The following is a 26,212-nucleotide window of genomic DNA, read 5'->3' on the forward strand; positions in this document are numbered from 1 at the left end:
TTTTTGGATCTCATATCACCTCACCCCAGTCAGAATGGCCATCATCAGAAAATCTACAAACAATAAATGCTGGAGAGGGTGTGGAGAAAAGGGAACACTCTTGCACTGTTGGTGGGAATGTAAATTGATACAGCCACTATGGAGAACAGTATTGAGGTTCCTTAAAAAACTAAAAATAGAACTACCATATGACCCAGCAATCCCACTACTGGGTGTATACCCTGAGAAAACCATAATTCAAAAGGACACATGTACCCCAATGTTCATTGCAGCACTATTTACAATAGCCAGGACATGGAAGCAACCTAAATGTCCATCAACAGATGAATGGATAAAGAAGATGTAGTACATATAAACAATGGAATATTACTTGGCCATAAAAAGGAACGAAATTGGGTCATTGGTAGAGATGTGGATGGACCTAGAGTCTGTCATACAGAGTAAAGTAAGTCAGAAAGAGAAAAACAAACATCATATATTAATGCATATATGTGCAATCTAGAAAAATGGTACAGATGAACCTATTTGTAAAGCAGGAACAGAGACGTAGACATAAAGAATGGACATGAGGACAAGGGGGGAAGGGGAGGGTGGGATGAACTGGGAGACTAGGTTTGATGTAAATACACTACCATGTGTAAAATAGATAGCTAGTGGGAATCTGCTGTAGAGCACAGGGAGCTCAGCTCAGTGCTCTGTGACGACCTAGATGGGTGGGATGTTGGGGGGGAGGGAGGGGATACATGTATACATAAAGCTGATTCACTTCATTGTACAGCAAAAACTAACACAACATCATAAAGCAATTTTACTCCAATAAAAATAATAATAAAAATAGTATTTTCGGACCTCAGTTGACCTTGGGTAACTGAAAATGTGGGAAGGGAAACCGTGGATGAGGGGGCAATGACTGTAGTTGTTTCTGGGGTACGTTACACTGTATAGTTTGATGAGAGCAGGACGGTGGTAAAGATGGAGAGAATAGTGTAGGTTACCTGGAGGAAGTGCTATGGACCACACCTAAGTCCGTGCCTTGAGCTGGAGCAGCCTGGGTGTAGAGAGGGTAGGGGTCAACTCTGGCTCTTAGAAGTTTCAGCAACACAGGGAAAAGAGGGCAAGGAGCTAGAGAGGGAGACGAGTGGGAGGAAGAAGTCACCTTCTAGACACTTTGTCATTGTTGCCAAAGTTCCTGACAACAAAGTGTATCAGAACACAGTCTCTGGCCCTACTCTTCTTTTTTTTTTTTTTTTTTTCAGGATAGGATAGGACACTAATCATATGAATAATTTAGCTGTCAGCACAAGAGAAATCGACCACTGGGGAGACATATGCTGTAAGGGTGTCACACGCCAAAGAATGAGATTAGGAATCCTGCCAATCTTCTTTAAAAGAGATCTTCAAATTATCAGAGATGGCTGCCTGAAAGAACTGTGGGATGAGAAGTAGAAAGTTCTGCAGGGCAAAGCAGTATCATGCTCTTAAAAGACACGACTAAACAACCATCACCAAGAACACGACCTCACTCGAGGCACTAATAATGGATTCTGAAAGTAGGATGTTCAGCAAATATTTCACCACATGGTTCAGAAGTCCCTAATCAAAAATATAACGTGCACAAGAAAAGGTTCACAAACTTCAGAAACCTATCAAGACAGGTGGGTTCTCTTCTACTATTTTTGCTTTCCCAAATTGTATCAAGGCCTCAAATTAGGAACTAGAAAGCAAATCCAAGAAATTGAGGAACGTACTGCATTGGATAGAAAATTACTAGCAAAAGAATGTAGAATAAGAATCAAAATAAAACTGTCCACAAATATTTTTAAATGGTCCTTATCTTTTAATCTTCCTAAATCTCAAGGCTATGTTCAAACATTTAATAAGATAAAATTCTAAGAAAATATTTTGACCTCAACAAGAAGAATTTTCAGGATATAATAGATGTGGCTATTTACTTCAGCGATTTTCAAACTCATGGTCATGAGTTAAAAAAAAAAGTTTAAAAAAACTGAGTTGATATTTCCAATATAATGTTTACTTATTCATCTATTTCATGCATTTACTATTATACTGGCAAACTACATACATGATGTATACAACAAATAAAAAGGTTTTAAGGATAAAATTAAAAATATTTTAAAAGCAGTCTAATATTTTCTTCCCTCACCCAGGTGGGTCGTGTTTGCACCGCTTGGGATGTTCACAGTTCAGAAAACACAAATTTAGTTCATTAATTGGATGTGATGGGCAACATATATTCACCCATAACTTACACTCACACACATGTTTGAGATTTTGCAATATTTTATCCAAAAAACTTGAATTTAAATGTAGTGCTTTTATATTACTATGTAGAACCTTTTTAAAGCAGTTGTGGGGTGAATGAAGATACAGCAAATCAAGGTTTCAAAGACTTTTTATTACTGCCGATGGCTGCACTTTACTCAGCAACTACTATGTGACAGGCACTTTATATTACATGTATTATATCTAATTCTCACAAGAACTATGAAGTAAAAATTATTTTTCCCATTTTATTTAAAAAAATGAAATTAATGATCAACCACATCCTGCAAATAAGTGGTAGAGCCAGGGTGGGTATCTTTAAAATCACAAAATCAAGATGATCACAATTACAGGACATTATGTGAAGGGCCAAGCATTTTAACTGTTTAGTATTTTCTTTGTTTACAGCTGGCTCCTTAAAGCAAAGAGAGGGGAACTAATAAGCTGTTAACTATTAAAAATTCTTTAGATTAAAAAAATAACCGCTCCCAGACATTTCCACCTGCTTCTCTTCCCCTCCTTCAACAAACAGTACTTTTAGGTCCTAGAAAGACACCTGCAGGAGAGATTTCTGGGAGTGGTTACAGCAGGTACATTTCTACTGATGCAGTTGCCCGAAACCTTAGAGCTTTGAGTATTGTTCCCCAAAACAACATCCTTTAATCTTAAAAGACAATTTTTTTAAATTTGTTTTTATTTATTTTTGGCCACGCACCTTGTGGGATCTTAGTTCCTCGATCAGGGATTGAACCCACGCCCTCAACAATGAAAGTGCAGAGTCCTAACCACTGGACTGCCAGGGAATTCCCTTAAAAGAGAATTTATTAAGGATAAGTTTTGGAGCTTGCAGAGCAGGGCATTCATTCTGTTCTGCACTGAAGAATAAGAGCAGGAGAAAGCCAGCTAGATTCCCTCCCCACTCTTCTTACCAGGCTGATTGTGCAGTAGGAGCATCTTGGACTTCCACTCAGGACACAGAGTTTCCAGCTATGTTCCCGAACAGGGCCTGAAACTGGCTACTTGGCACCAAAATGCTTATTCCTCGTCCAGACACAGATACAGCTAATATCTATGAAGCCGCCGGGCTGCCAAAGTCCCACAAAAGATGAGAAGGGTCCATGAGCCTGGAGAAGCTACTTTACAGTAAAAAGTTGGTTGAATTAGGAGAAATGCTAACTGTAAAATGTTGTTTGCCAGTTTAAGTACCATGATTTGAAATTTCACTGCTAAATTCTTCACCAGAAAACATGGGTTAAACTACAGTAGTGATTCAGCACGATTTCCTTTGCTGGAGATTTTTGAAAAGATGTATGACTGCTTTCCATTCAGGCATTCTCTTCTGCCTGGGAAGTCCTCACCTCTCCTACCCACCTGGCAGATTTCTCTTCACTCTCCACACCCAAGCATGGCTTCCCTAGTGCAGCTTGCCCCACACGTAAGCTAGAATTAGGAACTTTCTCGTCTGTGTGCTCAAAAAAATCTTAAATCTGTATTTAATTAGAACCACTCATTTTAAAATGCAACTATTTGTTCTTGACTATGGCTTCTGTGTTTACTCACCTTGTATTCCCATCACTTATTACTGTGCCTGGCACATAATATATCACAACAAATATTTGGTGGATGAAGAAATAAAGGTTGAATCATGAATCTGAAGGAGCACTAATTCCTACAGATAAATTATAATAGATTCGTCTCAATGGTTCTATTTCAAACAAGGATTTGTTTGCTTTTATACACCTTATATAAAATCCAGAGGCTTCCCTGGTGGCGCAGTGGTTGAGAATCTGCCTGCTAATGCAGGGGACACGGGTTCGAGCCCTGGTCTGGGAAGATCCCACATGCCGCGGAGCAACTAGGCCCGTGAGCCACAACTACTGAGCCTGCGCATCTGGAGCCTGTGCTCCGCAACAAGAGAGGCCGCGATGGTGAGAGGCCCGCGCACCGCGATGAAGAGTGGCCCCCGCTTGCCACAACTAGAGAAAGCCCTCGCGCAGAAACGAAGACCCAACACAGCCAAAAATAAATACAAAAATAAATAAATAAATAAATAAGACCCGGCACAACCAAATAAATAAATAAATATTTAAAAAATAATAATAAAAAAATAAAATCCACCATAGTTCTTTGAACATTCTCTTTGTAGCCTTATAAGATCACTATATCTGGTTGTCAACATACAAAGGAACCCTCTCTCATTACTAGTCACACCACAAGTCTAGCCTAACACAAACGAGATAGCTCTTACAACTTTTCTATTCACAAATTAGGAACCATTATCATCTGCAGCATTTCCTATAATTTCTAAACAGAGTAACCCGGCCCAGTGGGGAAAGTCATGTTTTCAATTGTTTATTCTCTGGCATCTCTATTCTAGTCAAAAGGTTCCTCAAAAAAAAAAAAAGAGGAAAATTTTAAAGAAAATCTGAAGGAAAAATACACAATCTCACCTATTTACTTTGAACACTTGATCTAGCAAGCATTTAAGAAATGAATATCTGGTGAAAAAAAAAAAGTAGTTAGGCAATGTTATACCAAATGTAATGTGTGCTCTTGCCCTTAAAAAAAAAAAGAGTCAGTCTGTCACGTTTAGAGAATATCTTTCTGAACCATGAGTGGATTACCTTATGTGGCCTGCCAGAAAACAGTATTCACTCCTATAAATACCTAATCCCTTAAACATTTCCCCCATAACTGCATTAATTTCTCATTAGATGAGCATGTTACTAAACATATATGTGAAACATAAGAATAACAAAACTCAAACTTTATAAATATTAGAAAGTAAAATACAGAAATCTACCAACAAATGCAGGGTTCTAGGTGGTCATTTCAAAAACAATCTGTATTAGGAAACTTCCTGAGCAAAACACTTACCATATAGTAGTTTCATTTCTTACACAAACTACATCAAGAATACACATTTTTAAATGTACTTCAGACCCTAAATAATTAAAGCAAACCTCTCAGTCACCGACCCCCCCCAACCCCAGGATAAAGGGCAATGCAAGAGAAACCAAATCACTAAAATATCCATTTATTCTCTCATAGGTTTCACCTCCCCTGTCCCCAACTCCAATATTTCAGTTCTTTAACTACCCCACCACCTTAACTCTTCTCTTCTAGAAAGTGGGTCAGTCCATCTTAGCAGGCCACCTGGAAGAAAGGTGGAGGTAACCACTGAACGTTACTGGCATGCCCTGATCCTTCTCAGATTCAATTATTTTAAGATCTTGCCTTCCCCATATTTTTCATCTCCCCAAACTTCCCCATCAAGTCACTTTTTTTCACTTTCTACACAGACAGCAATGTTAAGTGAGCACATTCAGTATATAGGCCAAGCTACTGACAGAAAAATGAGTAAGACAGTTCTTTCTCAGATTTCAGTCCCGTAGGATTTAAGCTCCTCTCTTAAATTAATACTTATTCTACAAAACACTCACTTGGCATACATCTTATGCTACCTTGCCCTACCTCTCCCAATAACAGGCATGTCCTTGAAGGTGAAATCCATCTTAATCTCTTTTGTCCCCAGAATGCCTGCATATTCTCAGTAGGCACCTTATGAATTCTCCTCTGTTCTCTGGTTAGAAGACTGGGCCCAGAATGGTCTCCTCAAAAACATTCAGACCAGTTTTAAATTCACACTGTAACCCATTGCAGAGGGTGTGGTGGGCAAACAGGTTTTATCTCCACTGTAATGTTGATCAATTCACTAGCAGCTGCCTAAAGTGCTGGGTTAAGAAAGATAATAAGGTCACATTTGGACTCAGAGAGAGAATGTACACTGATACTAATAATGGATTAGTGATGTCTGCCACATGCATAGGTGAGGAGCATGGGTGTATGCATGCTCAGTATTTGCCACCTCAACTCTAAACCCTGAGCCAAAATCTGAATTTCATTAAGTTCAAGAACTTCTTACTGCCTAAGTTCCTTTCCCTAACTGAAGCATTAGACCAGGCACGGAGGGTTCAATGTCTTCCAAATATATATTCCCATGTATAATCCTTTTACGTAAAAGTTTGGTGAAGAATACTCTTCCTGGTGAATTAGACTTAAAGGTCAACATCATGGACCCAGTGTTCCCCTCCCTCTTTGCACCGGCACACAGTAAGAACCCTTTCTGGAGCATTCGGTAGCAACTTTTAAAGTGCCGCTAAACTTTTCCACAAAATCAAAAGCATCGAAGCTCTTTATTCCAGAAGCAACCCCAGCCGGGATCACTTAAGGATTCCACTGTCTGTGCAGCAACTCTTTCATTCCAGTAGATGTTGCGTTCTTCTGTTTAAAGAGTTCCCTTTTCTCATCCTGTGCTCTCCGATAAATCTGTACATCAAAGACAACCCCAAGATCGGGGTGACAACATTTAGGAGATCTGGTTTCAGATCTTTCCTCTGAAATAATTTAACAAAACCTGACACAAAGTCATTTTACCATGGCGAGAACACAAATTCAACATTTTTCCCCCCAACTAAAGAAGTGACCTGTGAGCCTAGCAAACTCAAAATAACAAATCAAACCCATTCTTATTTTGTTTCTAGTAGTGTTCTCGTCAGCCAGAAAAATCCTTAATTTTTTTCTAATGTAGTGCATCACAAGAACCATTTCATAATTCTAAAACACACTACAAAGTAGAAGGTGCATCCTTAAGGGCTGACAACCTCCACTTCTAGCTTTATAATCATATTTATTATATTTCCAAGGCAATCGTCCTCATTAATTTCCATTACCCTAATTCAATTACATTGTTTAAAAAGGCAATTCTACTTAATACTTGCTGTCCTCTCTGCATTACAGTGACGTACACCCTTACTCTCTCTCCACTCCAACTCTTCTAGAGCATTTACGCCATTTATGCTTGACAGTCTTGTCTCCTCCCTTCCATGACTGAGAACAAACCACTTAGGCCACAGTCATTTCAAAGTTCCCTTAAAAAAATTTTAACGGCTATAATGGAATAAAAGCCCTTCCAAGACAAAAGTATGTTAGAATGAGAAAATTAGTAAACATAGGTTGCTTTTCCCAAGATCTCAAGTAATATTTTCTTCAGTGAAAGGCCGATTTGCCTTTAAAAGTTCACTTAGAATCTTCTAAAAGCTCCCACACCTCAAATATTGAAATCATTTAAATAAATATCTCAGGGAAGGAAAAGACACAGCGAGCCACACTTGGGCATTAAAGGGCACACGGGGCGATGGAGAGGACTCAATGGGTCTCAACAGTAGCCTAGCTGAGCCAGAGGCAGGAAGACATGGGGGTTCTGAACAGGTTTACATTTTAATCCATCCCCATAGTCTTTTCTTCCCTGACTGCCGACGCTGGGAGCCCTGGAACCAGAACTACAAATGCAGCAAAAGTCGAGGAGCAAAAGAAGCTCACCTGAGACTGAGGCAAGGACTGGACTCTATTACTACTTTAATGCATCAGCTGAGCCTCTAAAACGTGGTATTTCTGCCAAAAAAAATAATTAAAAGTTATGTGATACTGCAATGTATTTTAAGATAATATCAGCAGGTATATGATGGACAAAAGTATGCCCTGTTTAGTACAGAATATCAAATTGAATGAAAATGGAGGGAAAAAGAATTTAAAAATAGAAACCATATTAAAAGGCTAAAGAAAATGTGATTTTTTTTCCCCCAGCTTAGAGGTCCTCCCTAACCTTTTTTCTTGATAGGATACTACTACCTACTACTGGAGCATATGCACAAAGTGTAGGGAAAGCAAGACTGAGCTAGTGAAGGGGCTCTGCAAACACATTCTGAAAACCACTAACCTTGAGTTTCGAAACTTTCTTTCTAGGACACCAAACTTTAAATTATATATATTTACTAATCACATAATAGAAAATATATCTCAAACTTTTAACCTCCCCTCATTTTTGCTGCAGAGTTTCACACCTGTCTTTAAAAACAAAATGAAACAGCTACATATTTTTATTTAGCTTAAGAAATTATGTAGGCGCATGGGCAGAGACAGATCTCACAGTCACACAGTTGTGTGACTCAACACATACCATTGCCATGAATACATCCTTTACCTTGAAATGTGAACGAGCACCAAATGTGAAATTATTATTTTATTTTCTTTAACAAAAATGGAATCTAAAAATAAGTGCTTCGGTGAATCCTTGAACAGTAACTGGCCTGTTGATGATGGACCTCTTTAAAGCACAACACAACAATGTGTGTTTATATCACCCTTTTATTTCATAGTTAGAAATAATACAGTTCCACAGGGTAAGTCATCAATAAATAATGGTGTTTAATCATTAAACGTAAAAATCCCAACTCTTTGGCATCTGACAGGATTCTATTTCTTGTCAAACTAATGACTGTATAGATATAGTTAATCTTAGTGATCATTCGTCAATACAATATGTTACAAAGGTGCAATTTACTTTAAAATGTACAAGAGCTGAATATTTCCAGCCCATCAAGAAATCTGATCAACTCAGTAAGATATGGGCCAACTTCCCTGAGGCTCTTTCACATGATTTGCCTCAGTGGAAGTATAATAAATGTTGATTAAGAGTTCCTAGGGTTTTCTAATACTTACTCTGCTCTAAATAGAGTTTGTCATTCATTCTGGCCAAAGAAAAGTCACAACTGCACCAGGAATGACCCACTCATTTAATTAAAAGGTGTTCTTATTTTATAAGCAAGATTGCTAACACCTTAGAAACTCACAGCCCCCCAAATAAAATTTAAAATAAGGAGGTCTATGCTGCCAGAAATGCCAATTCAGTAATAAATTGCACCTTCAAGAGTCAAAAAAGAAAAAAAGAAATAGAAACTTTTACAAAAGGTACATTACATACATTTTTTTTTTCAAAATATATTCAAGAATAGTTGAGCTGTATTTGTTACTAAAGCCAGGGCATTATTTCTTTAGCAACAAATTAAACCAGTGCAATTGACATAAATTGTTAAGTAATCCAGGATTAACCCATTAAAACTGCAGAAGCACTTTAGGCTCCTGCACTAATCCTAGAAAGTGGAATTTCAATGAGTGCCTGTGCTACACAGAACTAAAACTGAAATGACCCGATGCCATGCTGAATGGTATCACTTCATACTTAGTTTAAGCATTTGAGAGTAGAAATCATGAGTTCCTCTATTAGAGTTCCATTCACTTACAGAACATTCAGATGCAATCAGTATTATGCCTATAATCCACAATTTAAAGAATCCTTTCCATTTTAAAGTTCCAGATGAATCTTAAATTAGAAAATAAGCACTAAGGAAACTTTTTCAACTTATGAAAACTTCATATTGGAAACTTTCCTGTAAAGTTTCCCCCCACCCACTGTAAAATAAATACTTTGTATCCCAAATTTAATTTTATTAAGACACACTTTAATAACGCTATAAAGAAATATTTTACAGCCATAGAGATCAATAACTTTCCATGCGGAAATAAAAAATTCATTGCTCAATAATATTATTGAAGCAAGTGAAGAAAGATTATTCTCTTGTCAATTTGAAATGTTAATTTTTTTCAGTGCAAAACCAGTTATAAAATATTTAAACTCAATATTTAAAAATAAAACGTGGTCCAATTTAGCAATGTTCAAGTTCTAAATTTCATAAAACAAATCATTACATATATTTTATAGTAAAGTACAGAGACTAAAGAAGTACTTGAGTACTTAAGATATAAATTTCTAATGAATCATACCAAGTCAGCAACAACCAAGCAGATAACATTCCCAATTTGAATATCAGAATTTTAAAGACGATATTACTGTACCAAAGCCTTTTTCTTCCCAGCTAAAAAGCGATACAAACTAATGGTCAACATTCTGTTTTCCTTGCAGTTGCGTGCTCTAGAATGATTTCACCTTAAGTACCTGTGATTTCATTCCTGTATTCAAAATTTGATCCAATTTTTATGTTCCAGGAACACTTAGCTGATTTAACCATCTATAATGTAAAGAGTCCTGTACAGAGTACAACAGTGGAATTTTCAAGCCAAGTGTAGGCTGACCTAAACTGGTTTACATCCCCTGCAAGTCACTCATGTATTATTCCTAGCAAACACACGGTCCCCTCTGAGGGTTAGGTGTTGAAGCTGGTACTGTAGCACTTCTGTGTCAGCTGGCTCCTTGATGTTCATTTTATCTAGATTGAGGTAGTCCAGAGATTTGGAGTGAGCCCTCTTACCTTTAAGAAGACAGAGAGGCAGAGGCCCATGGAGGGCCTTATAAGGTTCATAAGGTAAAGATTTAGTGCACTTGTCTCCTGAGCTGGGCATCCGCCTTCGCCTCCTGCCATTGACAGCTGGAATCTCGTACGGCTGGTAGTACCTACTTCTGGTTTTATACAAACGAGAGGAACGAGCAAGTCCTGCATCCAGCTGCTTGGCGCGCAAGGAAGGCATGGCTTCCCCCTTACTCTCTTCACCTCCGGTGCACTTCTGGGCTAACTTCAGGAGCTCCTCACCAGTCGCGAAGCCAACCAAATAATTAGAGTCCATGTGGAGGATCTGGTAGCCTGACACAGTCCGGCGCATCGGCGAGCACGGAGTGCTGGAACAGCGGGGCTTCTCCACCTCTGCCTTTCCCGGGGAGCTCACCTCGGCCGCGGGCAAGGGCAGGGTGGTCAGGGGACTTCTGGACTCTCCATTAACATCTACTTCCATTTTAGGCACCAGTCTGCACACTCCTAAAAGCAGACAGACTCAGATTAGAAGACTGTAACGCTCAGAACCTCGGGCCAAGCTGGGTGGTTTGAGAAGGCTCAGGGAGCATGAAGTTAACACCGGCCTGAAAAACAGCCAATGTACATCTGACAGATTTTTATCTATGTCTATTAAATGTTCCACAGCGAGCATGAAATGACTACTACTTCTCTGACTTCAAGAACTCAAAGGCAGGTTAAATTAAAGTCTGAAGGACTACTGAAAGGTTCATATGGAGAAGCGTTAACAGAAAACAACAGCAATACTTCTCTAAATGCAGCGCTCCATTCACTCACACAAAGTTTATTCCTTGATGCGATTATTCAGCAAATCAAATACAGAGCTCAACATAACGAAGCAAATAAAAATAATCATACACAATTTCACAAGAATCCACACAATATTTCCAACATAAAAATTAACTTTAAAATTAACCCTTCAACTGTGTTTAAGGGGCATACAATAAAAGATAAAAGCTGATCAATTTCTCCAAAGAATCCAATTTAGACCTAAAAAAATTTTTAAGGTATGGAGGAGTCTTAAGGGAAGGTTCCCACAAACCTTGTAAATGTTCCTTATTCCATATCTCCAATCAATTATTTAAAGAAAACCATTTTGTAGTTTAAAAGTTAATCCTAAATCCAGTAAATCAGGCCATTTTTAATATTAAACATATATCAAAATCAAATGTTATTTGACTATTTAATCCTAAAATATACCACAGATTTGACAGTTATTTTATTCTGCAACACCTAAGACAGTGCACTTTTGAATAGTTTGGTAAATGGCAGAACAATTCACAATGAATACTAATATTATTTATTCATCACAATGATCACATTACATAATTTGGAAAACCCCAGCAACCAGAAGTACCACAAACAATGGCCAGGTTCCTAGAAACTTGTAGATAAATCGAATTTTGGAAAATAAAATCCAAGGGAAACTGAGTGACAATGTCACTTCTGATAAACTTTACTTCTACTTGATCTTCAATTAGAAGTAGGTAGCACAGTTTTAAATGTCTCAGATCACTAATTAAAACGATGTCAACTGATAACATGTCAAAAAAAATGTGATTTTAAGATTAAATATTTATTGAATTAGGCTATTATATTAAATAACTCTCACGAATCCCTTTGTAAAACAAATAACCTTTTCCTAATTGAATCATTTTCTAAAATTTGGATATTCATTCAAAATCTAAGCAATCAGAAAGCTAAAAAAAAAAAGTCCCAACCTTATTCCTTCATTTGCATGCTGTATTTTCTTTTCCCTCATTAGAAAATAAATAAACCAAGACTATGAAGAAGTTACCAGATGCCATCCTGTCCTCACTATGGTCCACACATCTCTAGTACAACTGAAAACTAATATCAAGAATGATTCCTGAGATAAAGTAAATGTCAAAGGGATCCATATAGTTTTGCTTATTACTTACTTTTTACTCTAAATCTTAGACTATTTCCAATTTTAATTTAACCAAAATACCTTAGTCCCTCAACACTTCTAGATTTAAATTAATTGGCTTTATTCTATTTTATTAATGTAAAAATAAATTTATATTTAATTGAATAATTTATTTCTCTGTTGAGAGGATGGGAATAGGAGGTGACCACCATGCATACTTTGATATGCATGCAAAAACCTGAAGATTTCTCATCTAATAAACTTCAGAGGGCCATATGAAACCTCATCAGATTTTATGCTGAACAAACAAATGTTTACTCTAAGCCAAATGACAAATTAATCCTTCCTTTCCCATTAATTCTGCAGTCCAGAAAGAGCACAAGAGGACAGATCCAAGGCCTCCAACATACCTAACCTGACAGGCAGCTACAGGCGGGAAGTGTTTCTCTGATACTTCATTCTGAAAGAGAAGGAGAGGAGGGTCAGTGAAACCTAAATAATCAGGGCTGTGGAGGAGATGGAGACCACCCAAGGAGAGTTACCTAGGTGGTGACACTCAAGCAATCAGTCCACATTAAGTGACACACCTGTCTAGGTTTCTTCCAAATCTGGCAGTCCATGACAGTCCATGGATTTCCACCAGTCACCTTACTGCATTCCCTGGTACATTATAAACTTCCTAAAATTCATGAATTCACACTTCACCCGTTCTGAATTGGGTGATAATTCAAAAAGAGGCTAAGCTGGAAGTCATCTTATTTGCCCCTTAGTATAAAAATTGCTAAGCAAGCTAACAGTGTGCAAAGTCACAGTAAAGAAGAGTGGGCACAGGCTTCTCTGGTAAATGCAATCATCAGAAGTTTGCTCCCTCACTAAGTCAATCCTGTTCCATCAAGGCAGTCCAAGAGGAATACTTAGAATCTCTAGGGGTTGAGGATAATGAATGGCAGGATACAAAAATTTGAGAGAAAAAGCCAGAAATTATACACCAGCTTAAAAATAAGTACCTGGAAAATTAGAAAAGTGAAGAAAGTGAGTGAGACAATGTATAAAGGTCAAGATTTGAGGTGACAAGAAAAAGACACTTCTGTCAGATGAGTAACTATGACTGGTTAAGTTTCCAGCAGCCAAAACACCATAAAAAATATCACCTGGCTTGGGCAAAACTATCCAACAGGATCTTCAGACATCTAACCTGATAGACAATGATTTAACCTAGACTGTTCAGCAGAAAATGTAGTTTAAGAACTCTGGAAATTTCAACCAAGCAGCCTACCATACTTTAAGAAAACTTACCATATGTAAGAAACCTACTACACTTTACTAATGCAAACAACACACTCCCTGTAGAAAACACTACTTAACCAGAAAGTTAAAGAAATAAGCATTTCTAATATCCTCTAACAAAAATTTTTAACCTAGGAACTAAGGATCAATACTCTATGTAACACTTCGGAATGAGAGTCCTGCTGTACTGGAACATGAAAAAGCTCATTTTAGATATTACATACATAATAGCTGCTGCCTGCTGAACCTCTGATGAGTAATTCTCAGGGCTGGAAAACTGCAGTTTTTAGTTATAAAACCTCAGGACTCCTGCTCCAAACAATTGCATATTCTCAAAACTAACAGCTCTTTGAGGTGGTTTCGTGGTCTCTGTAGCATACTGTCCTATATACAGGAATATCTTCAGATCTTGACACTCATGTAGGAATATGAATGGTGCAACCAGGACTCAGCAAATTGCATAGATTTTAAAAAATGATCCTTTTTACTTATATTTTGCCTCTCTAAAGAACATCTACTGTGGGGCACTAAGAAAGCTATGTGGAGGCTAGCTGACTGGCAAGTAAGTATTTCATTTTTAGCTGGGAAGAGTGCTGACTAAGCAGCATAACCTTCCACTCCTCGATGCGACCGAAAACAAAACTTTTTATGCTATCAAATTGCCGAAAATTTCCTGAGTAGATTTAAATATTGGAGCAAGATCCTGAGAGCAGTTACACAATCAACGTTTACTTATCTTTTTAATGGGCAGAAGTAGTGTAGGTACTGTCCCATCAGAAGAGGGGGAAGTACCCTCTAAAAAGATGGGGGTGACGTGAAAGACAATAAAGACTGAAAGGTCTCAAAGTCAGCATAGATGAATGTCCAATAATTTTCACTGCAAAATTTCTTATTAAAGGCATTCATCAGGGAACTCGGCTACCGTGACTACATCGGATGTAGCCTGTGTTAGCAGTATATTCTTTCTATTTTTTTTTTTTTAAGTAACTTTTATTTATTTATTTATTTATGGCTGTGTTGGGTCTTCGTTTCTGTGCGAGGGCTTTTTCTAGTTGCGGTGAGCGGGGGCCACTCTTCATCGCGGTGCGCAGGCCTCTCACTGTCGCGGCCTCTCTTGTTGCGGAGCACAGGCTCCAGACGCGCAGGCTCAGCAATTGTGGCTCACGGGCCCAGCCACTCCGCGGCATGTGGGATCTTCCCAGACCAGGGCTCGAACCCGTGTCCCCTGCATTGGCAGGCGGATTCTCAACCACTGCGCCACCAGGGAAGCCCAGCAGTATATTCTTTGTATTTTACCATGAAAACTCTGCTTATGGGTTTGTTATTTTTAACAATATTCATGACTAAGCATTTTGTTTTATATTCTAAAATAAAACTTGTATCAAAAAAAATACTGCCAAGATAAACAATTACAAAGAACTCTCTGTAAATATTGCAGGTATACGTGCAACAGGCACCACGCCCACTGCATCCTTAAGAATAAATGTGAACCGAGAAATCAGGCCCACTGCTAACTTCTGCACCGCAGAGCACTACAAATTGGAGACCAGCAACAGAGACCCTTACTGTTTCCATTAATGCCTTTCATATGCAGTTTAGAGCAAAAATAAAAACTGGAAACAGAAAATATGATACCAGAAGCAGCAATATTCTGTGGAATAGAGTCTAGAACAGAAAATGCAACAAGCAGAAAAAAGTCAACTTGTAGCTGAACACTGCTTTTATAACTGAGTTTCATAAACAAGTACCAGAAACAACTGTAATTTTTTTAAATGACACCTAAGGGTCTTCAATATCAAAGTCCCTCACAATCCAATCAGCAACAGTGGCACTCAAGTATATTTATACAGCACAGGGAAGACCTGGCACTGTTCACAGGCACCACTCTGTTTCTTTGAAATATATGAGGACTCCAAACTAGACAACGCTAAACAAGGAAACACTTTAATATTTACCAGGAAAATGTACACAGTGTACATTTTAAAAACACTGGGTACAGCATGCAATTGTGAAGTTTAGCTGAAACTAAAGCAAAAAGTCCAAACCACAACACACATGTAGGGGAACCTGATGCATCAAGACCAGCACATTCAAAAGACCGTGACTGTGTGGAATCTACTCAGCTCTGAACCCCCTCCAAGAGGCCAAACTTCCTATACATTGGGCACCAAGAGCAACATTTTGAAAATATAACGTAGATGCCTCAGCTCCTTAGACCAGCTCTGAAAATAGCTGATAAGTTTCACAACTACTATACAAAGAATTCTTTTGAGAAGTACTGCATTCTGGAAGTGGTTTTTTTTTTAATCAGGCTTATCAAAATAAGTCACCCTCTGTAATCAAAAAACTGCTCCAGTATGCTTGAACCGTTTTTAGCAACACATAGCAACAAAATTTAAGACAAAACAGATGTAACATAACTGTCTAAATATACAGAACAAAAATATCATGTGAACAAAATCCTTTTCAAGAGGTACCTGAAACGAACCATTCAGAACAGAGTCATTCCTTGGGAAATGGAGTCCTTCCTAAGCATGACCATTATCAGTCCAGTGATATCTAGAACCATCTAATTTTAGTGCCAGAGTCATCTAGGAGTTCACTTTCCTGGAACCTCCGATTACAGAGAAGAGGACTTGTAAGCCGTGAAGGCAAGGGCCTACCCAGAGCCAGGTGTGCAGTTCCAGGTCTCCTGGCTTCAAGTCCAGTTCTCCTTCAATGTCATCATGCTGTGCCTCTAGCACATGGTTCCCAAAGCTGTCTACACACTGACACATTGAAGGAGCTTCAATAAATACTGATGTCTGTGCTCTATCCCAGATCTGTGACTTAAATCATCTGGGGCGTAGCCTGGGCTCTGACATGTTTAAAAGATACCGCAGGTGATTCTAATATGCAGACATGTTTGGGAACTTGTCTTACAGACATAGAACTTAACAGATAGAAGAATTTCACTCCTGTAAGTTCCTGCCTTCTTTTCCTTAATCAGTAATTATAGTCACATTAGTGAATATCGTTTTTGGCTGCTTCCAACTGCTAACAACCTATCCCTAAGGCCTTCTAATTTACTGTTTCTAATCCACTGCTGTGCTTAAAAAACATCTGCTAATCAAACTTGTTAAAACTGGATATAAAATATAAATAAATTAATGCACTGAATGAGAATTGGGCTTCTTCATCTGCACATACTTTGGTATAGTTATAGTTATTTTAGCTTCTTAGAAGCCTCTGTCAGGTACAGCTGCTTTGGATCACAGTTGGGCAATTTCTTATAAAGTTAAATAAATGCTTATTAAACAACCCACCCACCTTACCTGTAGGTATTTACCTAAGAAAACTGAAAATGTATGTTCACACAAAGACCTGAACATGAATGTTTATGACAGTTTCATTCATAACCACAAAAACAACTGGAAACAATCCAAACATCCACCAACACGGTAACAGACAAAGAGACTGTGGTGCATGTATAAAATGGAATACCACTCAGCAATGAAAAGGAACAAACCAGGATTACACTAAGTGAAAGAAGCAGAAGCAGACAGAAAATGTTATATACTCTGTGATTCCATTTATATGACATTCTGGAAAAGGTAAAACTGCTGGGACAGAAATCAATCGATGGCTGCCAAGGGCTGAGGCTGGGAGGAGAGGGCATACTACAAAGGGGCACAAGGGAATTTTGGGGGGGGATGAAAATATTCTATACATTGACACTACACAAATGGCTACATTTGTCAAAAGTCATCAAACTATACACCTTAAAAGGGTGAATTTTACTGTATATAAATTATACTTCAATAAACCTGACTTTAAAAATAAGCCTGTCACACCAAGTTTTTGATGGTTCTCCAAATTTTAAAATTCTTTAAAATCCTTCTGTGGACTTCTTTGGCAGTCCAGTGGTTAAGACTCCATGCTTCCAGTGCAGGGGGCACGGGTTCAATCCCTGGTCAGGAAACTACGATCCCACATACCGTGCAGTGTGGCCAAAAAAAAAAAATCCTTCTGATACTGTTTAATCCCAGAATCCAAAGGAATCTTAACGGTTGTCCAGTCTATGTTTGAACACCTTCAATGACAGGTAACTCACCACCTCTCAAGTTGGTTCATTTCCCCTTTTGCAGCTCTGCTAGAATTTTTTTTATTTACATATATAAGTACATCTTTATGCATACATACATATGTACACATATATGTATACTGTATGGAGAGAGAGATACATACACACACATTTCTGTAGCTTCTACTCATTGTTCCTTGTTTTGTGCTTTATTTCAATTGAATGAGTTAATGACCCAGCCACATCATTTCTTATTCCATATCCTCTAAAAGTACTTTGTACCTATAGTTCTCAAACTTCTTGCTCTTTTCCTCAAAACTGAAAACTTTAGTTATGCTTCCATTTTTCAATGTCTTAAATTACATTTCATAAATTTGACAGGTTATATCTATTAAATGAAACAACAGTATTTGTTTTTCCCCCATCATTCTTTTGAATCATTCTACTGCTGACTGCTAATTTGGAGATCACTTACTATGAAACTGCTTTTTCAAAACATTATAACCACTCTACGTGATTCAAAGCCAGGACCTACAAAGATATTGAGCAAGTAGAATAACATACCAAAGCATGAACTCACACTAATATAATTTTTTAAATGCTAAAAAGGTCATTATTAAATTTTTTCCCCTTCAAAGACCTGGAGCCACATGGACAACTGTGTCAGCCCAGGTACACAGACACACTGAAAAAAGACAACTAAAGAAAGACAACAACAGCACTGCCTATTTTTAACAGTTTAAATTCATGGTGTGATAAAAGGAACGTCACACTTGCAGTAAACTGAGAAACGACTAAGTGAAAATGATATTCCTTTCAGTTACTTGTTTGCCATTCTTTATGTATAATACACAACCAAACCTTCTGCAAATTACTTCACCAATCTTTGGAGATTAACAGTTTTACTAAAATTTCCCTGAAATTAGAGCAACTGCCTCTTTACTATATTTCAAAATATTATTCCATAAGACCTCCTTTATCTTACAAGAATAAAAAAAGGAAAATCTACTCAAAAGGTCAAACATTTCAATTATAATAACGTTAGCATTTTGTAATAATAATTTCAGTTCTCACTATTAAAAATTTCATAATTACACTATATATATTTATAATAATATACTGACATTTCACACTCATCTGGTTTATATAGTACTTAAAACACATTATAGTATTATGTTCATACAACGGGTTAACAAACAGAAAAAGCAAAATATAACTCACCAGCCTAAATCCCAGAAGATGTCACTGTACAATTTCCAATGAGTCCCAAGGGAACACAGGCATAATAATTTTTCTGCTCTACTCCAGATACTAAACATGAAATATAAAAATAAACCTTTAATTTAACAAGTAACACAACTTATAAAGCAGTTATATCAATTCTAACTGCAAAGCATGATGAAGCAGGAGATACTAACACCAGGTACAGGTTACATAGGATACAATATTAATTAATTAAAGTAATTTTGAGTTTGTTCAGGTAAATGCAACCTCAAACATTTTATCATGCTTGTTTCTCTGTGTTGTTGCTTAAACTCTACCTGGAGACTAATAGTAGCTACCAGGGCTAAATGAAGAGCCAAGAAAACTTAGGGGTTTAAATGTTGGTTCCACCATCCAAATCCTATTCATGTGTTCAACAGATTTGCAGTATCCTATGGAAAATATAATGCTGAGACTGGGGTCAAAAGAAAACGTCCTAGACCTTGCCTTGCTAAGAACTCTGCCTCTTGACCTGGCACAAGTAGCAATTTTTAAAATGAGGACAATTCCATCCTTCCTCCCTCATAAAGTTGTTATGTGGATCAAATGAGAAGTAAGTGAACATGTTTTGCATGCTGCAAACCCCTTTACGAATGTGTGATGTTATTACTATGCAATTAATTTTTAATGTCTACTCTTTTCAGCCATAAAATAGCAACAGTCCTCCCTAAGACTGCTCTGAGGCAAATGATTGAAAGGCTCATGGAAAAACATTTTTTTAAAAGAGAACAACTCAAAAACACTTCTTTATAGTTATTACATTGCTTACAGTTTCTAACATCTCTTCTGTGCCTTTCACCTCTTACTTGGGGAGAAATGTATAAGAAAATCTATCTTTATCTCGTACCCCCCTAATTAACTGGGTTAATTTCTTGAGATCAAGAAAACTCAAAGTTTCTTCCACCTGTAAAGGTTTCTTTGGTTGGTGGGTTTTCTGTTGTGCTTAACTTGTTGGGGGCAGATGGTGGCTCAAATGAGTTGAATAGATTCATTTTATCTCTGTAAGTGCACAAAGCCTGAAGTGGCAACAGTTCAACTCATTCCCAAAAAGATTTGTTACTTCATTATTTTTCTAACCAGCACATAAGAGTTTTATCCAAAGGAAATGGATTATTACTGAATTAATAAAGGTATGTGCTTCCTCTGCTTGGGACCCTGGAAGGAGCTAACACACCCAGAACTATCATTCCAAGAAACCAACATGATTATCGACCTTTGAAACTTCTTTAGATTTAGTTTAGACACCTTCCCTTTCATTTTTTGTCACAAACTATTTTCAAATTGGGTAACCAAGAAACCTAGATAATTAAGTCTGTTTCACCAACGAAGCCTCTGGTTTTAATATAAAATGAATTACAGTGTAACAAAAATTGTTACCTAACAATAATTTTTTATTTAATATAATTACCCCCAAAGAATCTCCCCAATCCTAATGTTATAAAGTTCAAATTGATTTCTTATTCAAGTAAATGGATTTTTAATGGGGAAGGGAAATTTTTAAAACCATTTTTTAAATTTTTAGCACCTTCTACATGCCAAAAGCTATATGCAATTTATATCATTTAATCTTAACTGTATAGTCCCATCAGGAAAATATTACCCCTGTTCTAAAGTAGTTAAGCAAGTAATACTATTTGAAAGTCAGAGCAAAAATCCAAACCCCAATTTGTCTGGTTCCAAAGCCCACTGACATCACTTTATACACACATGGCTCTGTTTAGTGATAAGCCCAGGTGTGTAACTTTTTACACAATAATCATGTTCCTGAAAAATGTATATTAATTTCTGTAAGTGGGATCCTATTTTAAATGTGTGGAGGGTTATTTTATTTAAAAGCTCTATTGCCTTATTTGTGAAACGGTTGGAGGAAGGCAGTTTTAATTACTAACTCTAGGGTTATTTCCAGTGTGAAAAATGTTGGAATTCTAAGGCACATACAGGAGAGTCTTATACAAAACCATTCTAAATCATAGACCCTTCCTCCTCAGACCTTACAAGATTTTTTTAAATCAAAAATTCGAAGGCAGGAAAAAATGTATCAGCCAATATTTGCTGGTTATATGGTTGGATGCCAAATATAGAAAGATATCTCCACTTGATTTTTCAGGGCTACATCTATCACAAGTGAGGTAGATTTCATTTAGACTTTTAGAAATCTAGACTGAAAACCCAGAAACAGGAACATTAGAAAAAATAAAAAACTGATTTTAAATAAAGAATAGTTTTATAAAGCAGTCTAAAATCTCAAACTTTCATATAATTTGTACCATGTTTCTGGTGATATGTTCTTCTTTTCAAGCTTTTAAATGCATCGGAAAAATATATTTTCCAATATTTTTTCAATACTAAAAGGAAAATCAACCTAAAACTTCATTCTGGATTTGAAAGCAGAGGAGCTTTAAAGTAATTATCCAACTCTTGCACTAGAGCTGATGTGGAAGTCTAGGAAATGGTCGTAATCTCATAGTAAACAAAGTGTAGTAACTAATTACCCCTATTATGCCAGTGCCAAGCCAAAAACAGAAATACAAACAAGAGTCCAAGGGAGCAACACAGGGCGAAACCAAGGTGTAGGAACTCTGTTCCATTTTTTACTCATTTCTGACTCGGCTTACTGTTTGGTGTGTAATTGCACGCTATCCATGCACAGGTGCTAAGAGGATGATGATGATAAAGATGGTGAAAAAGAGAAAAAATTTTAAAATAAAAAGAACGAGGTCAGAAACTAGTATAAGAATATAGCTTCTTTAAGAGACTTCCTATAAAGGAACCTAGTAAAAATTATAATAAGGATTTTATTCTCATCTCCCATTAGAAAGAACTAAAAGACTGTAATTCAAAAGTCCCCAAAATATATACCCTCCAAATAACACTTTTAGGATACTTTAAAATCTATAAATCTCTAGCACTTGCAATTGATTTTGGCCAATGTTTTGAACATGAAGCTTTGGCAAAGTATCAATGGCTCTTCTCTCAAAAACAGCCAAAGGGAAAAGAGCTCATGTGAAATTCTTACAAGATGGACTAAATACCGCATAAAAAACAAAAGGAAGTAAAACTAACACAACAATGTAAAGCAACTGTACTCCAATAAAAATTAATTAAAAACAAAAAGCAAAAAAAACAAAGGGAAGTAAACAGAGCAAAGGCTAGAGTACATAACGCTTCCAGCTATAAGCAGCTGAAACAAGCAGAAAGTCCTGTGACATAATCCTGTAAGCAATGAAAATAGGAAAAATTAAGCCTGGCCAAGAGCTACCCATAGGCCTCTGGACAGGGAAGCCATGGGTGACTAAGCAAAAGACACCCAACATCTGACTGCAAATGAAGCTTCTACAAACAGAAAAGTCTGCAAACATTAACTAGCAAGTGTGTCAAATTTTCTCAGGCAAGGTGATAGATACCATCACAGGAAAATAAGAATGTCCTTCAAAAGTCGGGTGACCATATGTCTCAGTTTATAGCCAGTGCCCTGGCATAATTATTTACAGCACCCCCTTTATCTCTCAAACCTGTCCCAGTTTGCTAATTGTATTATCATCCTACTCAAAAGTAATATATAACAGTGGAAAGGCAATGAATTTTAAAAAAAAAGGAAGAAAGGCCCTTCTGCTTGCATAGTGGCTTTCTTTACAGTTCCGTGTAGTATTTCTTTGGGTGTATCCACTCAGCCATTCAATTATTCATTTACTCATTCAACAATATTTCTTGGGTCTTACTGTGTCCCAGCATTGTACAGGTACTGGTGCAAATATAAAAAGTGAAGCCTGAGACCAGACAAGAGGGGAAGACAGACTAGACATGGAAATACATAAATCTAACACATATAACAGTAAACTTGAATGGCATTGGGAACCTAAAGGGAGTGATTTTCCCCAAAATATAGAAGCTCCATATGGAAATTTTCAAGCCCACACAAAATCCCTACACACAAAAAAGCCACAAATCTCTGGCTTCATCATAGATCCATTAACAAAACAGCAATATGAAAAAAATTAACAAAATATCACTTCCAAAAATCATAAGGTTATAAATATGAAGGCGAGCATATAGCCCTCAAGAATTTTGGTAAATAAATCTCACAAATCGTTAAAGGTTATATTACGAAAAGCAAGATAAACTTCAGGCAGAGAAAACTGGTAGAGAAGTTACAGGTTCTAATTCTAGTTCCCAAAACAGGAAGGAAAAAAAAAAATGGAAGCAGGTAGTTTCCTCACAGTGGCTATTTGAGAAGAGACACATAGTGAAAAAGGACTTGGCAAAAAATAGCAATTTTTAAAAGTTCCATTCAGACTAATGAAAATATTTTGCTACCAATGGTCTCAGAGATTACTCTAATAATAAAAAAAAGAGGACTAAAACATCTCTCAAGTAAGAGAACACTGAGCAGAGATAAAATGGTTTAACTGCCAAAGTACAACATTCACAATGAAAGTAAAATGCTTAGCTATACTTATGTGCTCGTATTAAAGGTTACTTTAAACTTATCTTACTTTTCCACTTGCAACTCATAAAAACTAAATCATCAATAATTTTCAAGAAGAGTTAAGTAGGGTGTGACTTTTCTGAAATCATCCTTGACCTTACAAACAAATCATTAACCACACCAACCTGGAAAGACAATCCATAATTGGTTCAGAAGAAAAAAATGTGTTTCTCTTTCTAATATCAGTTCTTTTAATAGCAAATTCCTTAAAGGGCAGCATTCATTTTCTTTCTATTTCTACTAGTAGAAATTAAAGAAATTACCAATGGCTTATCATTATGTGAAATCATCCTTCTACTTTTAGAAAAAAATTCAGTTTCACTACAAATATGACTGACAGTAACTGGAACTGCAGGTCTACATGCAGTCTTTACAAGAAATTTGCCCCTTAGGAAACATAACTGAAATAGGACAGGTGTACACAGTGGAATCGGCTAACGTTCCAGATGAAAGCTTAAAACCAAGAACTTATTTTGATACGCTGGTGACGAAATCAGAGCTCTCTCTAGAGGAAACGAGCTGATTTTCCCCCAGAGGATATAAATCAGCAAAAAAAAAAAAAAAATTAATCCTGTATATAAGGTTTTATTACTCCCACCACACTAAATAATTTTAAGGGTTAATGTGCCCACTAGCTCTCCAAAGTATACAAAATTATACAGAGAAAGTAAACAAAATCACTGACCATTATGTAAGGTCAATAAATACCCTCTGTCTTATACCCTGGAAGAGATACTACTAAACAGTCTCATTTACAATTAAATAACCTAAAATGTTGGCAGAAGCATATTTTAAACACCAGTTCTTATCAAATCAAGATGTCTCCGGGCTCATTAATCCTTGTATTTCACGCTGGTCATTTTATTAAGTTTATAATACATACACAGTTACATAATAAAAACAGAGAAACCTGTGAAACATTCATTAAGTATAATTGTGTAAGCATAAATCATGGTCTTGAATTAAGAAAGTACCAAAAGCTTCACAATAATAACCAATACTGTATTTTGAAATGACTGGGAAAATAAACTTTGGGAAGAGGTCATTTCTATCTCCTTAGTGTCTAATCTGCTCTACAGGGTTAAAATAAATAAATAAAGCAACTTACAACTGAACTGTAGTGTGGCTTATCTGAGAAAAACAATGTAAAATGAAGAGTCTAGAAACGTCGGAAATGTTGTGCAAGAACTGTTCTTTCGGCTAGGAGTAGCGAGCACGCTATAAAATGCTACTGCCTCCATTCTTCCTCTTTCCTCGAATGATTAAAAAGTTCCCAGTCCCAGTGTTAACCTGTGCGCCACAGCCATACACATACACACTCAGCATCTTGGCTCGACACAAATCGGTAACCAACCCGAGTGCAAACTGGCGTGGCTGGAGAAGCGGAGACACCCTAAGGATGTGGAACATTTACAAGGAGAAAGGGACGAGGCCATCATTCCCTTCGTGTTCCCATCTCCTTTCTGGCAGAGATTTGCAGATTCCACCACTAGAGTTTGGCAGCTTCACAATGGGGCCGCCTTCTCAAGGTCTGACTGCCGCCCGCCCGGAAACCCCTTTCCTCCGCTTCCCACCTGGCCCAAAGTTCATCCGCGACAGGTGGGGCGAGGGCGGCGATGCCCAAGGACATCTGCCGCTTTCGCTTCTGGCCAGCACCCGGCCCCAATCCACACGCGCGCCCCCGGCCACGGCCGGTCTGCCCGCCCCCGCCAAATCGGCAGACGCGCAGCGGGCGCTGGCTGCGGGTTCCCGGACGGCCTCGCCCCCCAAACTGCTGCGCGGACGAGGAGGGCAGGCGAGATAAGGCTGCCAGGGATTGCCCCGAGGTGCTATCTGGCCCGGGCAGTCGCACCCGGCGCGCGGCCCGGGCAGACAGCCAGAGGCGCAGCAGGCCCGGGAAGGACCTACTTCTCAATGGGGCCCCCAGGCCAGCTGCCCCGCGATGCGGCCACGGCGGCGGAGGAGCCAGCGTGCGCGCCAACGCGCGCCGACTTCCGCACCGCCGCACCGCGGGAGACGCGCAATGGGTCGTCGAGTCCCGCACCTCCCCGGCGAGCGCACGCCGCGCGCACACGGGGGCGCACGCCCCTGCACCCTCACTCACACGCGCTGCACACTCACGGCGTCTCCAACCCCACCCTGGGCCAAGAAACTGCGGGCTCCCGGCACCCCGCCAGGGCCCCACCCAGTCCACCAGACCCTACCCCCCTGTTCGGGCGCCGGGGGACCAGACCGCCGAGGCCAAGGGCCGCTGAGGCCGCCCGCCGTCCATCCCGGAGGCCCGCCCGGTCAGGGTTCCCCAGCACCGCGCGGGCACCGCGCGCCCGACCCCGAGACGAGGCAGGGAGGAAGGGGCGGCGCCACGACTGGAGCTGGCACCGAGGATCGATGACTGAGGCAACCCCCCTAACCCACGCACCCACCCACCCATCATCATCATCATCACCACCACCTTTTCTGCAGCACAAAAGGTTGCAGAAGGAACCGCCGTCCCCGTGCAACCTACCAGTGGCCCACAGCTCCGCCGCCTCCGCCGTGCTTGGGGCCGCGGAGACTGAGACAAGGGCTCGGGAGGCGCAGGGCTGCGGCGTCGAGATCCGGGCTGAGGCCGCCAGCCGAGCCAGCCGGGTACCCTCTCCGCTCCCACCGCGCTCGGCGCCAGCTACGGCCCGGCGTAGTCCCCGCCTCCTTCTCCTCCTCCGCCGCCGCCGCACGCCTTCCCGCCCTCCTCCCTC

At 38.8% G+C, this 26,212-nt stretch overlaps 1 protein-coding gene and 1 long non-coding RNA gene across 8 annotated transcripts in view; one reads left to right on the top strand and one right to left on the bottom strand.

The window, feature by feature from the left end:
• Positions 1 to 8,674, top strand: part of LOC309659032 — a 29,644-nt gene extending 20,970 nt beyond the window's left edge. For both annotated transcript variants that reach the window (XR_014262524.1, XR_014262525.1), the window contains one exon: positions 1,257 to 8,674. This is a non-coding gene — a long non-coding RNA (uncharacterized lncRNA). The remainder of the gene's footprint in view (positions 1 to 1,256) is intronic.
• MACIR (macrophage immunometabolism regulator) lies at positions 8,473 to 26,163 on the bottom strand. Of its 6 annotated transcripts, none has more exons than XM_082458285.1 (4): positions 25,984 to 26,160; positions 18,950 to 19,039; positions 12,789 to 12,838; positions 8,473 to 10,952 (listed from the first exon to the last, which is right to left on the bottom strand). In XM_082458285.1, exon 4 carries the CDS (start codon positions 10,927 to 10,929, stop codon positions 10,306 to 10,308), a length of 624 nt encoding a protein of 207 aa, XP_082314411.1. In that variant the 5' UTR covers positions 10,930 to 10,952; positions 12,789 to 12,838; positions 18,950 to 19,039; positions 25,984 to 26,160; the 3' UTR covers positions 8,473 to 10,305. The 6 variants fall into 6 exon arrangements, with proteins under 6 accessions (XP_082314411.1, XP_082314412.1, XP_082314415.1 ...); XM_082458286.1 differs by lacking the exon at positions 25,984 to 26,160 and adding an exon at positions 25,682 to 25,825; XM_082458289.1 differs by lacking the exon at positions 25,984 to 26,160 and adding an exon at positions 25,386 to 25,618.
• Positions 26,164 to 26,212: the final 49 nt, after the last annotated feature.

The sequence above is a fragment of the Balaenoptera physalus genome, assembly GCF_965194825.1.
Source record: "Balaenoptera physalus genome assembly, chromosome: 3".
In the NCBI taxonomy this organism is placed as follows: Eukaryota; Metazoa; Chordata; class Mammalia; order Artiodactyla; family Balaenopteridae; genus Balaenoptera; species Balaenoptera physalus.